The 15,187-nt window shown below is 36.5% G+C and overlaps 3 protein-coding genes across 3 annotated transcripts in view; 1 reads left to right on the top strand and 2 right to left on the bottom strand.

The window, feature by feature from the left end:
- Positions 1-15,187, bottom strand: part of LOC124387347 (obscurin-like) — a 402,170-nt gene that overhangs the window by 230,584 nt on the left and 156,399 nt on the right. The window lies entirely within an intron of this gene.
- LOC124387348 (obscurin-like) overlaps positions 1-15,187 on the bottom strand; it is a 174,999-nt gene that overhangs the window by 159,447 nt on the left and 365 nt on the right. The window contains 3 exon segments of the mRNA XM_046851650.1: positions 13,440-13,586; positions 13,902-14,234; positions 14,325-14,597. Of these exon segments, the coding sequence (XP_046707606.1) occupies positions 13,440-13,586; positions 13,902-14,234; positions 14,325-14,597 (753 nt within the window).
- LOC124387367 (Fc receptor-like protein 5) overlaps positions 1-15,187 on the top strand; it is a 107,415-nt gene that overhangs the window by 13,989 nt on the left and 78,239 nt on the right. Inside the window, exon 5 of the mRNA XM_046851687.1 lies at positions 621-623. Within this exon, the coding sequence (XP_046707643.1) occupies positions 621-623 (3 nt within the window). The remainder of the gene's footprint in view (positions 1-620; positions 624-15,187) is intronic.

The raw sequence follows: 15,187 nt of genomic DNA on the forward strand, positions 1-15,187 counted from the left end.
TCGCCTTCAGAGAAGCTCGCAGGCGTGGTCCGGAAACCGATCATGTTTCTTCTCCTTTCTTTTTCCCCCTTTTTTTTTCTCTTTTATTCCTTTTAGGAGGTCAGTTATTCTGTCATGCAGCAATGAATGGAGGCAAAAGCCAGAGTATGTTTAATGAAGAGAGAGTTTCACACAAACACACACACATGGCAGTCTATAGAAGCCCGGAGAGAGAAAGAGAGATATCCGTGGTATGCCCCGGATGAGCGAGGTCCACAAAGTCCAGGAGCGAACACACTGGAGGAAAAGGGGTAATCCGGGGTGCACTTTGGGAGAAAGCATGGCCGTAGAGAGAGAGAGTGTAATAACGGAAAGAACGCATAGGGATGCGCATATTTACAAACAATGATGGACAGTGAGTGAGTGAAAGTGAGGGGTTTATATAGGAGCCAGGAATGAGTGATAGATGAGTCCCAGGTGTGTGTGTGATTATGCCGGGAGCGGCAGAAATAGCATCAGCATCAAAGCCGCCGCAGGTGGATTCTTGACAATAACATTATAACATCATGAGTGGTGAAGTGAAGAACACTGATGATCTCTTCCTCATGTCACCTGTTAGTAGGTGGAATTATTTATTAGAGCAAGTGAACATTTTGTCCTCATAGTTGATGTTAGACTGGGTCATAGCATATCCAAAACTACAGCTCTTGTGGGCTGTTCCTGGTCTGCAGTTGTCAGAATCTATTAAAAGTGATCCTAAGAAGGAACAGTGTTTAACCAGCGACAGGGTCGTGCGTGGTTAAGGCTCATTGATGCGAAGGCTGGTCCGTGTAGTCTGATCCAACAGACGAGCTCCTGTAGCTCAAACTGCTGAAGAAGTTCATGCTGTTAATGATCAATGGGTCAGAACTGTTTTAGCATCAAAAGGGGAACCAACACAATAATAGGCAGGTGGTCATAATGAAATGCCTAACCAGTATTTTTTTTTTTTTTTTTTGCATTGCAAGTTTTGCATTCTGTCTATTTTTTATGCCTTTGCAATATTTTCTGTTTTTACAGGTTTTCACAGATTTGATTTTGTTCTTTATATTCAACATTTGTTGTTTTGCAGCTTTTATAATGATGATTATTCCATGTTAAACCTGTGTGTGTTTTGTCTCATGTTCTGGACTGCGACTTTTATTATCAAATTAATAGACATCATTATGATTGCACACACACACACACACACACACACACACACACACACACACACTTGTATCCTCATTGCATTACCATTTGCACATATATTTATTTGTGTTTCTTCTGTGTTTAAGGTGAATCTCCTCAGTGTCTCTGATCATCAGTCCCAGCAGAACTCAACACTTTACTCGTGACTCTCTCTCACTGAGCTGTGAGGACCAGAGTAACTCTACTGGATGGACAGTGAGACGATACACAGACAGTGAAAGAGTGTTAGATTGTTCATGGTGGAGATCAGTTAAAGGAACTACATGTAACATCAGCTTCCTCTACACATCCTACACTGGAGTTTACTGGTGTGAGTCTGAATCTGGAGAAAACAGTAATCCTGTCAACATCACAGTTCATGGTGAGTCTTCATGTAGTGTGTTTACTGTTAAAGAGAAAGAAATGTTTCATTAAGAATATTCAGAACATCAGTAGTTTACAATTCAACAAACTGTTCAAAAATAAATAGATTTTTTTTCTCTCTCCATTAATCAATAAAAATTATTGTGTATTTCTGAGTATGGATGTGTGTAAGTGATGTTTTTAAACCGACTACAAGTTCACTTATATTCATACTGATAATAATAATGAAATTAATCAATTACTGATAATCAATCAGTGTGCCAGGGTGCGGACCACGAATCGGACGCGGGAGTAGCTATATCATGTTTATTGAGGCAAACAGAGCACAATACAGAGTCAGAGAGTGTACAAACCGTAGTGCTGGTTGAGTCCGTAAAGCCGGTATAATCCATGGAACAGGTACAATCCACAGGGAAGGTATGTAATCCACGGAACCAGCAGGGAATGCTGGCAGTCTTGGGTTAGGTCGGTCACCGTAGCCATAAAGTAGGTCCAACAAGAGTGAGATGGGAATGGAGGCTTATATGGGGAATCAGTAACGAGAGAAACCAGAATTAGGCAGCGTGACAGCTACCGAGGGGGGCACTGCAGGTGGATCCTTGACAGCGTAAAAATCTGGAGCAGAACAACGTCCTCCGTGGAGTCCAGAGACAGAGCAATGCCCACGGCGGAGTTCAGAGGCCAAGTCACACCTTCTGCGGGAGTTTGGAGCAGACTTTGGGGTATGACGGCGCCCACAGGGGAAGTCGGGGGCCGAGTGACCCCCTTTGTGGAGGTTTGGACCTCCTCCCAGGTTCCCCCCAGGGCACAGTCGTGCTTCAAGATTCTGCTGTAAGCACAGTCACACTCCAAGGTTCCTCCAAAGAAGTCGTCGCACATCAAAACTGTCTCTCATTAATGCCGGGAGCGGCAGAACGATGCAGCGTGACAGCTGCCGAACGGGGGCGTGGCAGGAGGATCCCTGTCACAGTGACATCAGAGAACATTTGATTTCTCTCTGTTTATGGTGATTACTGCCACTAATTCAGTGCAGTGTGTTTCACCTTCACTCATAAGTAAAGATGTAGATGATGGAGTGGAAAGGAAGAGCATAGAGCTCAGTGCTGTCATCTGTGACTATTTCTCTGCACACATTCTTCACTCCTTCATTCTTGCATGTTCACTGATGCTGCTCTACACACTCAGTAGTGTCGCCTCACACACTCTATTAAACATTAGATTTAAACAGCATCATGTGTTTTGTTAAGTTACATGTATTGTAGAAGATGCTGCAGCTTCTCCTCTTGATATTTTCACACAACACAGTTTACAGTCTGCTTTATTTTCATCATTAATTATGAAATATTTCCAGATCACTTTCATTTCCTGTCATCTGTTCATTAGTACAACATCCACTAGTCTGAAGAAGCACATCAGATGTTAGTATTAGTTTAGTGTGAAACTGAGCTTCTTCACTACAGTAGATATCTGTACAGAGCAAACAGCACCATCATGGACTTCTCCAATCCTAGTTACAAATTGGGCTAAAAAACTTCCTTTCATTCAAAAGAAGAAACAAGGAGATTTTTTTTTTTTTACCAGATCTTCCTTTTTTATATTCTAATTGAGATTTTTTTTTGTGTTCTAGATGGTCATGTGATCCTGGAGAGTTCTGTTCATCCTGTGACTGAGGGACATCCTCTGACTCTACACTGTTTATATCGTAACACAAATCCCTCAAACCTCCGAGCTGATTTCTATAAAGATGGATCAGTCGTCCAGAACCAGACTACAGGAGAGATGATCATCCATAAAGTCTCAAAGTCAGATGAAGGTTTCTACCACTGTAAACACCCAGAGAGAGGAGAGTCACCGAGAAGCTGGATCTCAGTCAGACGTGAGAAATTTATTTTTAAATCAATCCTTGTAAAATCTTTTTACAATGCAGTTTATATCTGCAGTGTTTAAAAGCTTAACATGTGGTCTTCTTTCTGTTTAGGCTCTGTCTCAATCTCAGGTTCTAGACCCAGTGGTGAAACAGTAGGAGTGGCTGTGGGACTGAGTTTGTCCTTTTTGTTCATCATTTTGATGATATTAATGATCCTGCTGTGGTTCTACAAATTGAAGAAAGGTCTGATAACTGAAGCTAACTCATATCCATATGCAAAGGACAAAAAAAAAAACAACAACAAAAAAAAGTTACATACACGTTATTTGATGAATGACAAATCAAATATTTTTGGATGTTTTAAATATAGAGATGCCTGCTGTAATTTGGTAAACACCACATGTTCAAATTATAAAATACAAATCTTAAACTCAAAATAAATTGTTCTAAGTTAATATGTCCAGCTAAATCAATTTTAAGATTGATTAAAAAAAAAAAGTCTACAATTATTAAGAGCGAATGTACTGTAATAATATTTGCATATTGATTTAATTTAAACAAAAATAGTACACAAAACTTGCTACTGGCTTTAATCCTAATTGACTTTTAAACTTAATACTAAACCTGGTTTTATAATGAAATCTGTGCTTTTATTTATTTTTTTCATTCTGTCTTTATATTTAAGTTGTAAAATCTGACTTTACAGTAAATGCAATTAATGCAATGTGTTATTATATGAATTAATTCTTCAGAAGTGTCCTGTAGTGATTAACACACTGCACTGTGTTCAGGTGAAGCTGCAGCTCAGAGCAGTGAAGTTACTTACACACAGGTCATGAAGAAGAAGAAGAGAAGCAGGAAGAATGGTGGAGTGTTTTTAATGTTAAATTATGCACATTTAATGTATTTATTAAAATATAAAACTGGGAAGTAATCACATTCAGTCATGTATTATACTACTAAAGATCATTGAGATGGTTTTGTTCTCTGCTTCTGCAGGTGTTGATGCTCAACGCATTAATGATGTGACATACGCTGAGATTCAACTAAAGCCTATGAAAAAAGTGAAGAGAGCACAAGGTAGAGATAATAAAGAATTGTATGTAATGATGTAATGAGTAAAACACTCTGTTTGGTGCTGTTAGAAAGTGGAGTTTTATTTTCCTATAATAGCATGTCAAGTGTTTTATTCTCCTTTTACCACAGACAGTATCAGTCACTACATGTTTTAACTGATTACAGAACATTGTCTTTTTTTTTTTTATTTCTTTTTTTTTTATTGAATATAGTTCCATTCCATATGGGGAAATTATACAAAATCAATTTGGTTATATATAATATAGCAGCTATAAACAGTCATTGTTTATGCATCTTTAAAAAAATAATAATGTACTTAAATGCAGCTGACCAATCAGAGTTGAGAATTGAACAGTGCTGTAGATGAACTGTAGGTTTTTAGGAATTTAACTAACAATTAGTTTCTTTCCCCCAACTAGAAAAGACCAGAGTGGGTGATGATACTGTTTACTCAGAGCTGCATCATAACATGAAGGTAAAACTCATCATATTTATTAAGCTTTAAAGACAATCCACACACCATGAAGTAAGAAATAGGTTTAAAGGTACAGTGGGATGAATTTGGGCCACAAGCAGAAACGAGACAACTGCAAAAACATTTAAATTTTTATACACACAACACTCAATATTCACAAAACCCTCTTAAACCTGTGATGGTTTGAACGGTTCATACGTGTTATTTTGGTAGCTTCCTTCACAACATTAATTGTATGTCATATGTTTAAAAATAGATGAATAATCTGCTAATTTGCTGCTTTAGTCTGTGATATTCTTCCAAACTGTTCAGTAAATTTTCTACCATCATTGATAGTAATAACAGGAGAAATGGATTTCTAACCATATCAATGCAACCTTATGCATCTCCTCTCTCTGCAGTGAGCCGTGTGTCTGTCTACACTGATGAAGCTACAGACATCAGCGTAAGAGCTGAAAAACTCTGAGTTGTGTTTGTCTTCTGTTTTTCCTAAAATTTTCAGATACTAAATGTTTCAAATTCTTTGATCTATATTTGGATGATGCCAAAACCTGGAAGCTGTTCTGTGAACTTGCTCACATCAACCATTCCCACAATATCAGAATGTTCCTGGAGATTTGTGTAAACCACAGAGGTTTAGAAGATGGTTCAAGTCATTCTAAAGAGTTTAATGACCTACCAAACCACCAGCTGGATTTTATGCCCTGATTGGGATGAGTTTTGAGGAGAATTGGACCTGCTGAAAAGTCACATAAAACCAGACACTGTGACTAAAAAAATATTGCTGAAGTGATTCATTACAAATGTTTATCTTAAGTTTGTATTTGAATGGTTGATCTACAGTATCTGTGCTTCCAATTCATCCAGAATGGTGAAATGGAACAACAGTAAAGATCAGTTCAGACCTGAACAGTTCAGTACAGAGGCAAAAAATCCATAATTGTCTAATTCAATTTTACAGCTTTGCAGAATGTTCATGAACAGAATCTTCTCTTGGATTAGTAACTTCAGCTTGTATTATGAAGACTCTAGTAAATGCATTAAGAAATTTGAATGTCTCAAACTTGAACAGTATTTCAAAGAACATCAGGAATGCATAAAGGTCCTTGTGTAACTATTTCACTTGTTTAATTGTTTATCTTATAAATAGACTTCATGATTAGTAGTAGTTTATATTTACTTACTTAATAATGTATGTACCATGTAGTCACTGAGGAGATTTTAAGTAAAATCAATTTCTCTTCAAACATTTTCTTTTTTTAAAGTTGGTTATATTTTCAATTAATACATTCAATAAAATCAATTAACCAGTCACTCGTTCAGGTTCAGTTTGTTCAAGAATATTTTCTCATCAGTTTCAAAACCAGTCTTGTACATTAAGATCAAATCCAAGAAGTTCTATAAAGTTGCCACTGAATGAGCAGCATCACAAACAGGCCTTTTCTCTCTCTAACTTAATCTATATATTTATATTTGGAGATGTATGGAAGGTGATGATGTTTATATTTGGAGATGTATGGAAGGTGATGATGTTTATATTTGGAGATGTTTGGAAGGTGATGTTTAGATTTGGAGATATATGGAAGGTGATGAATAAGTTTATATTTGGAGATGTATGGAAGGTGATGTTTATATTTGGAGATGTATGGAAGGTGATGAATAAGTTTATATTTGGAGATATATGGAAGGTGATGGTGTTTGTATTTGGAGATGTATGGAAGGTGATGTTTATATATAGAGATATATGGAAGATGATGATCAAGTGGCTTTTATTGTCATTTCAACCATATATATCAGTGAAATGAAACAACGTTCCTAAAGAACCCTGGTGCTACATAAAACAACATAAAGCTACATAACAGGAAAACACAGAGCTGAGGACTAGTAAGTGTCCTCGCCACATAAAGTGCATCGTTTGCAACCGCAAACAGTGCAAGACAGACAGTGCAAAGACAGTGTAGGACAAATACACAAAACACAAAATAGCACTGCCAGTAAAGCTGTTGTAAATTACACACTGCGGTGTGTAAAAGAGAACTGAGTACAGGAGTGAACATTGTAAATAAACAAAATGTAAACAAAATGGTTTGTTCAAAAAAGCAATAGTAGCAGTTAAAAAAAAAAGATCAGCATGTAAACAGTTTGTAGTAATGAAGTGATGTAATATGGGTGGTGCTGAAGACATGGATGTGTGAAGTGAGTACGATTGTGTGTTTGAGTCTGGGTTGTGCAGATCAGTCACACAGCTGTCCTCACTATCCTCTGTAGGGTCTTGCGATCCGAGACGGTGCAGTTCTCCCACCAGTAAGTAATGCAGCTGCTCAGGATACTTCTAATGGTCCCTCTGTAGAACATGGTCAGGACGGGGTGAGGGAGAGGCAGATAAAGTTTATATTTGTAGATGTATGGAAGGTGGCGAATATGTTTATATTAGAAGATTTAAGAAAGTTGATGATGTTTGTATTTGGAGATGTTTGGAAGGTGATGAGGTGCGGTTATAAGGGGCTAATGGTGGTGCAGTGGGTCTTGTTGCCATCTCAGAATTCCTGGTTTAATCCTAAACTCAGGCTGCTGTCTGAATGGAGTTAAACAAGTTCTCTATATGTGGATCTCTTCCACTTTTTAAACAGTCAGGAAGGTAGACTGGCTCCTCTAAATAACTGAATAAGGTATGAATGAGTGTGTATAAATGTACTGTATGTGTGTATGAATGAGTGTGGATGAATGTACTGTATGTGTGGATGAATGTACTGTATGTGTGTATGGTCTCCTGTAATGAACTCATCCACTGCTCCTGGGATTAAACTCTATATTGATCACAGCCATGAGCAGGATAAAGCAGCTCCACACCTCCATACACACCTAACAAACCTGAATGAAATAAACATGAGGAAACTGCATACAGATCCTGTAATATAGAGAAAAATCATCCCTCTTCATTTCTCACATCACACCATGAAGCACAAATTACATTCACTTATTCACTCCACAATACTGTATATAATACTGCATTTTCTACATCTACAGCAAAACCTTCTTGGTTAGAAGAAGAAAACATTAATAGAATGTAAAATGTTTATTCTGTCAATATTAGATACAGTATTAATGTTTAGTTTGTTAAAAATACGGCTAAAAACTTTGCTACAATAAATCATCTAAGTAATTCTCAGCTTTTATTTATGAAAAGCGATTTTTTTGTTTTCTCAACCTTTAACCATTTTATTTCACAATCCAGGCTTCAGGCTGACAGGACTGTACCAACAGAGAAGAGAAGGGGGGCGACAACACTAATGAAACATGTAGATATTTATTTTACATTAAGTGAATGATCTCCGTTTGGAAACATTCAGGTATGTAGACACTCTATTAAATATAAAGTGTGAGCAGACTGAAATAAGATCAGGTTATTTCAAATTAACTTTTCATAAAAATCCAGTACTAGTGGAAATGATGAAAAATGTACCTGTAGTTACCATTTTTTTTTTTTTTGGTATTCCCATAAAGAAGAAGGAAGAGCAGCTGCAGACTGGATGTAAATAATCTTCCAGTCAGGTGCAGGTAATCCAGTTTAATCAGCCTGGAGAATTCTGGGTAACTCAGTTCTCTCGAATGGCTGCTCTCAATATGCTGCTTCTGCCCTCTGTCGGCTGTTTGAGGTGTAGCACAGCCTCTTACAATAAAACAGTAAATAAATGTTTATCTTTTACAGTAAAATATGCTTGAAAATATTTTGCTGCTACATTTTACCCTCTGAAAAAGTGTGTGATGTTCCTCACTGCAGACACCTACATAAATTCTCCACAATCATGTAGACTGTGTTACTATTCATATACAACTGTTATTTACATACAAACTGGATTTACACACCCCTAAATCAGACTATTGAATTCCTCTACAGGACTGGGAAGAAATGCAGTGATAAGGAAGTTATCTAGCAGAGTTTAAAAATGAAACCTTGTATTTCACTTTATAAAGCACTTTAGATTGTCTGAACTGCACTGGGATCCTCACCTACACTAAATAATACTGCAGGATCCAGTGATCTGCTTTGAAGGAAACACTTTATTAATACCATGTGAGAAATTCCTATGCTACAGCAGAAGTTGAGAGACAAAATAAAACTATAAAACAAAATAAAACCACAACAGTATAGCGGTAAATTAAGATTTATGTGTAATACACTAAATACAGTACAATAGAAACACAGTAAACTTTGCCTTGGTTCATATATTTTTATTTACATCATTATATAAAAATATAAAATGCTAAAAATGCTAATATTGACAAAGGTACAAGAGTTTTCTCAGTGTATTTACTTGTACTTCATTTAATACATTATTGCTACCAGGTGAAAAAATCAGTGAATTGATGATGAATTTATATCATATAATATTTATTTATATATTTTTAAAATGTATTATTTAATTAGATTGAAAGTCTACTCCTTGTATTTCAACTTGATCTAATCTTACAAAGAAAAGAATAAAACACAGCAGGACAAATACAGTAGTGGTAAAACTGAAATTGAGAAAACACAAACTATAATGAATGTTCACCACCATAATTCAGATAACAGCCAATGAACTTGTTTTTATTTTGCATCCATGTAAAAATGTACTTCCTTTAACTCCAGTAACACTGAGCTTCTCACCAACTGCTCTGACTGCAGTCACCTTTACAGAAAATACAACCTACACTGGAAACTATTCCACACATTTTCATTCTCAAATCCTGCAACTGAAACCATATTTACTCTCTGGATATGAAGCAAATCTCACTAGTGCATGTTCTAGCACACAACACACCTTCTAGTCTTTAGATTCTCAAACAATGCAGATTTCCATCTTTCACCTGATACTGTTTCATCTTATTCCATTCTGTCTGAATTAAACTTTACTATGGTATGATTTGTGTTAACGGAGGTCCAGCGACTGACTATGTATTATTATTATATTTTTTTTTTGAACAACCATTTGTGCTGATTTCTGTGCTTTTCATAAGCATTGTTACAGTTACAGGAAATGTTTTAAGGTTTGAAGGTGCAGGTGACTACATTGGGACACATTTAATTTCAAAATGTCAGATGATATTTTGCAGAAGGAAACTCAAGCCTCAGACAATTCATTAACATTTTCTCTTGAACAATATATTTGTAAATAAAAATTTGCGTCAGCAGCATGTAGGCTTTATAGTACACATGTTAAATTTCACCTCATGAGGAGGTTTGCAGGCTTTAACTAAACAAATCCAGTCAGAACAATGAGGATGCTATAAAATGCAGAACAAATAACAGCATGACATTAAAATAACAAATCTGTATTCTTTTTTAAATCCACACAAAGCAATAAGCAATAATAAAATGCTGATTTGACAGTAAATGCATCCTCTTTTTGTAAATAAACTTTGTTCACTCCTCTATGACTGCATTCTCAATTCTGTCTTCATCAGTGTGAGCTGTTAAAGAAATTCACATCATTTATGGCAGAAAAGCAACCAGACTGCATTTGATCTCGTCCTGAACACAGTTTAAAGAGGGTTTGTTTTAATGCTTATGAATGAGAGTGAAGTGACGAGTGACAGTGATTCAGAAAAAGATGTTTTAGAAAATAAATATTCATTCAAGTCATCTTCAGTAACTGCAAAATATATCTGAGATTCTTTATTAATTATTACAACCAGTTTATTACCAACTCCTTTTGTACCTTAAAAGTTAAAGATGATCTAAAGGCTGTTAATATGATGGAAAAGTCAGAACATCTACTTATAGAATCCACTTCTGCACTATTGTTCATATTTTTACTTCATGTACATTATGAAGGTGTGGTAAAGGGAAGGTAATGAAGGTAAAATGGAACTACAATTAAAGCATTTGTCAGATGCAAACTTTATATCATATCATACTCACAGTTACATTTTACTGTAAATACATTTTTATCATGTGCTTTAACACTGGTGTGGATTTGAGTGGAATGTTTTTCTTGCACTCATCAAAGTGACTCATTATGTGAACTGTAGAGATACTGAAAGAGTTCTTACCTCGAGCTCTGTAACATTTGACCAGCAGAATGATGGTGATCAGCAGATATGGAGATGCCGTCACTACACTACTGATCAGCATGAGCTCTGAGAATGGAGCTTCTACATGTGATGGACCTGATACAGAATACAATAATAATTATAATAACACTATTCAAGCTGCAGTACACGTTAATAAATGTTCACTTACATAAACTTCACACTACAGCTTACATTATGTAGGGATACTGAGTTCAACTAATTACAGTTGCAGTTAAATAAATATAGAAATAAATTCTGTGTAAAGCTGCTTTGATACACTGTATAGTTAAAAAAAATTAAAAATTACTCACGTCTGACTGAGATCCAGCTTCTCAGTGACTCTCCTCTCTCTGGGTGTTTACAGTGGTAGAAACCTTCATCTGACTTTGAGACTTTATGGATGATCATCTCTCCTGTAGTCTGGTTCTGGACGACTGATCCATCTTTATAGAAATCAGCTCGGAGGTTTGAGGGATTTGTGTTACGATATAAACAATGTAGAGTCAGAGGATGTCCCTCAGTCACGGGATGGACAGAACTCTCCAGGATCACATCACCACCTAGAACACAGAAAATCATTTTTTACAGCTAAACATGATTCCAGCTAGAAATTAAATCCACTACAAGATGTTTATAGAGAATATAATTATTTTCATGTATTGAGGCTAATTTTATTTCTCATTCTGCTTTTAACAGTGGACATTTTTCAGCTTCATAAAGATAAATAGACTGAGATTATTGAGATAATTTATCTGTATATAAGTAAACTAATTAAACATGAGGATGTTAAACATGTTTTAGGTCTGCACAAAACTCTAGACACAAGCTCATAAGAAAATATTCACCTGAGTTTTATCTTCATCAGTACAGATTTCTGATGTTAGACATCGTTTTTATTTATGGCTCATTTACTGATTCTACAAAATTGCTCAGATAAAAACATCTGATACCACAAAGTGCTACAAAGTGATGATTGTCTAGTGTATGTTCTCATACTAATGAACTGATATCAAAAATGAGAGCAATTTGAAAGTATTTTGATGATTAATGACACACAGCACAGTATCAGCATAAGGTGCTGTGAATTACTCAGTGGTGGGAGGTCAGGGTCAGTAAAGCCTTTTCTGCTGACCTTAACACTATCAGAAGCACTGACCTACATTTGCAACCTAAATTCTTATATTTGTTCCATGAAATTGTATAAAATGATTCCCAACAGTTTATTCTCTTCATTTCGTAGTGTTTCTCTCGGCTGCACTGCTTCCAGTACGTGTATGTGGATGTACATTTTTTTTTTGTCCAATCAGATTTCAGCCTCTATGTGCTGCCATGTCAATCTAATCTGCCCAGGGCCTTCCTTCAAAGTCTGTTCTGTTGGCTTTTTTTTTACCATAGTCTCCATAATAAATAGCTCTGTTTCTTTAACCAATCAGATTTCATATTCACCTCACAGGACCAGCTAGCTGGCCAAGAATATCGTCAGCATTTTTCCATCCTTTGATTTGTTGGTCAGAGGAAAACTGTTACAGCCAAGTTCGACTGGCAAAACACGTGTGTTGCTCTGCACACATTAATACATATGATTTAGACTTTTCTATGCCTACAGAGCAAGAGAAATTTATTTGGTTGCGGACATAATTAAAAATACTTTTTTCAAGAAAAGCTAGATCGCTAGGAGAGGTTGGCCAACCCCGAAGATAGATAGCGTGTATCAGCCCGTGAATAGGTTTGTTCTTCACTTTCAGACCAGTGAATACGAGCGATACCACTGGATTACAGTGGTACGTTTACATATTATCATTTTTGTCATGTTATTAGACAAATATTGATTCTGAACTGCTGCAGATGTTGTAGGTGCACAGTTGCGGTTGTAATGTAGAGGTTTGGAGTCTTAACTGGGTTTGTTGCCTTAGTAAAATGGTATTCACCCTCCATATGTGAAATGCCCCTCTCTCTGTAATGCAACACATTGTTATATTGTGTTTTTGTATTGTATTGATGGTTTCTATAATTGTGACGTGAAAGTGGTGGTATTAAGAGGTGGATTAAGTCGGGTACGGCCCCACTGAAGGCCCAGGTATCAAATGCATGGCCCGCCACTGGAATTACTGCAAATGTGGATCTTCTAAACTATTCCCAGAAGTATTTCCCCAAAGATATGTTCATGTCTTTCATAATAGTCCTTCCAGTGGGAAAATCTTCATGTTCTGAATATTCTGTAATGAAACATTTCACCAGTAAACACACTACATGAAGACTCACCATGAACTGTGATGTTGACAGTATTACTGTTTTCTCCAGATTCAGACTCACACCAGTAAACTCCAGTATAGTTTGTGGAGAGGAAGCTGATGTTACATGTAGATCCTGTACATGATCCCCACTGTGAACAATCTAACACTCCTTCACTGTCTGTGTATCGTCTCACTGTCCATCCAGTAGAGTTACTCTGGTCCTCACAGCTCAGTGAGAGAGAGTCATGAGTAAAGTGTTGAGTTCTGCTGGGACTGATGATCAGAGACACTGGAGGAGATTCACCTTCAACACAGAAAACAGCCAATTCTAACAATTTCCTCATTGTAAAGTAAATCACATCAGCACATGCTGTTATACATGATATAGTGTCATTATGAACCAGTTCCTGAGTCCTGTATGATACACAGAAATGCTATATTTCATTGTGACGAGGAGTGAAGACATCAGAAAATACAGAGAACACAAGGAAAATTGATATAATGAGTTTCTACCAGGGATTAAGGCTATTATTCTACCTTCTGTTTATTTATATCTAAATGTTGCATTTATACGATCTTTCCATCATCATGCAATGTTTGCATTTCTAATTTCCCTCACCAGAGATCCATAGAGGCTGTGGATTGCTGTACAGTATGTGAGTGACTGGTTCTCCTCTCTCTCCTCTACACACATAAACTCCTGTGTGGTGAAGATCAGAAGGACTGAGAGTGTAGTTGCCTCCAGATCCTCTGCTGCTGTCTGAGAGAAGCTCCACATACATGACATAGTCAGTATTTTTTATTTGAGTTACACCGTCTCTGTAGGGAACAACTGTGTACCAGCTGAATGTGCAGTCTGTAGAGGAGTATGTAACCTCACAGCTTAGAGTCACTGAGTCTCCTTCAGTCAGCCAGTTCTGTGGAGATACACTCAGTACTGCCTGTGGTCTCTCTGTTACATGGGAAGTTCAGAACATTTTGAGACTTATTTAATAAACAGTAATACGTTTTCACAGGTCTCAAAAAATAAAACCACACTCACCTGATACAGTCAGTGAAACAGCATCACTGAGGTGTGAGGAACGTGAGCCTCCACTCTCTCTTCCTTTACAGGTGTATTTACCTGTGTGTGTCACTTCAACACTACTGATTATGTACATCTGTACACTACTGACAGGACTGAGTGAAGCATCTTTATACCAGCTGTACTGCCACCTAGATACACATTTATCCTGTATCTCACATCTTAGAGTGACAGTGTCTCCACTGAACACCTGTTTATCAGGATTTATAGATGCCACTGGTTTAGGTCTTGCTGTTGGAAAAAAACCAAGGCATCTATTTAAAATAATTTAAAAAGTCATACAAGCATCCACAGTTTTCCTCATTTGAATTTCTATAAAGGTGCAGTCCTCACAGTGGCTTAGATATCATTAGTTAAAAATGAGAGAAGGGACAATTTGACAGAAAAATCGAAATTTAGTACAAACACTACAGTGAAGAATTCCACTGGTTCAGGTCTTACTATAAAAAATAATAGAAGATTAAACAATGTAATAAAATCATGTAATTAATTTTTGCTAGAAGTATATAATGATGAGGGAGAAATAATGAAATAATGAATGCAACAGTTTACCTTTATTATCACTTTTGAATAATTTCCACACAAACTTTTCTTTAATAATTTAAGGTCTGTTAATGTAGGGTTACATGTTTGCTTTTCATGTAATGAACACATTTATATCTAATTAAAATGTACTGGAAAGTTTAGCTGTAGTTTTTATGCTACTGATGATAATCATTGAACTTGTCAGGTCAAATAATTGTATCGACTACAGTTCCAAGCAAGAATCAAAGCCTTCAAACATGGAAACCAATACAATCACCATTCACTCAATCATTCTC

This window comes from Silurus meridionalis, chromosome 6 (assembly GCF_014805685.1).
Source record: "Silurus meridionalis isolate SWU-2019-XX chromosome 6, ASM1480568v1, whole genome shotgun sequence".
NCBI lineage: Eukaryota > Metazoa > Chordata > Actinopteri > Siluriformes > Siluridae > Silurus > Silurus meridionalis.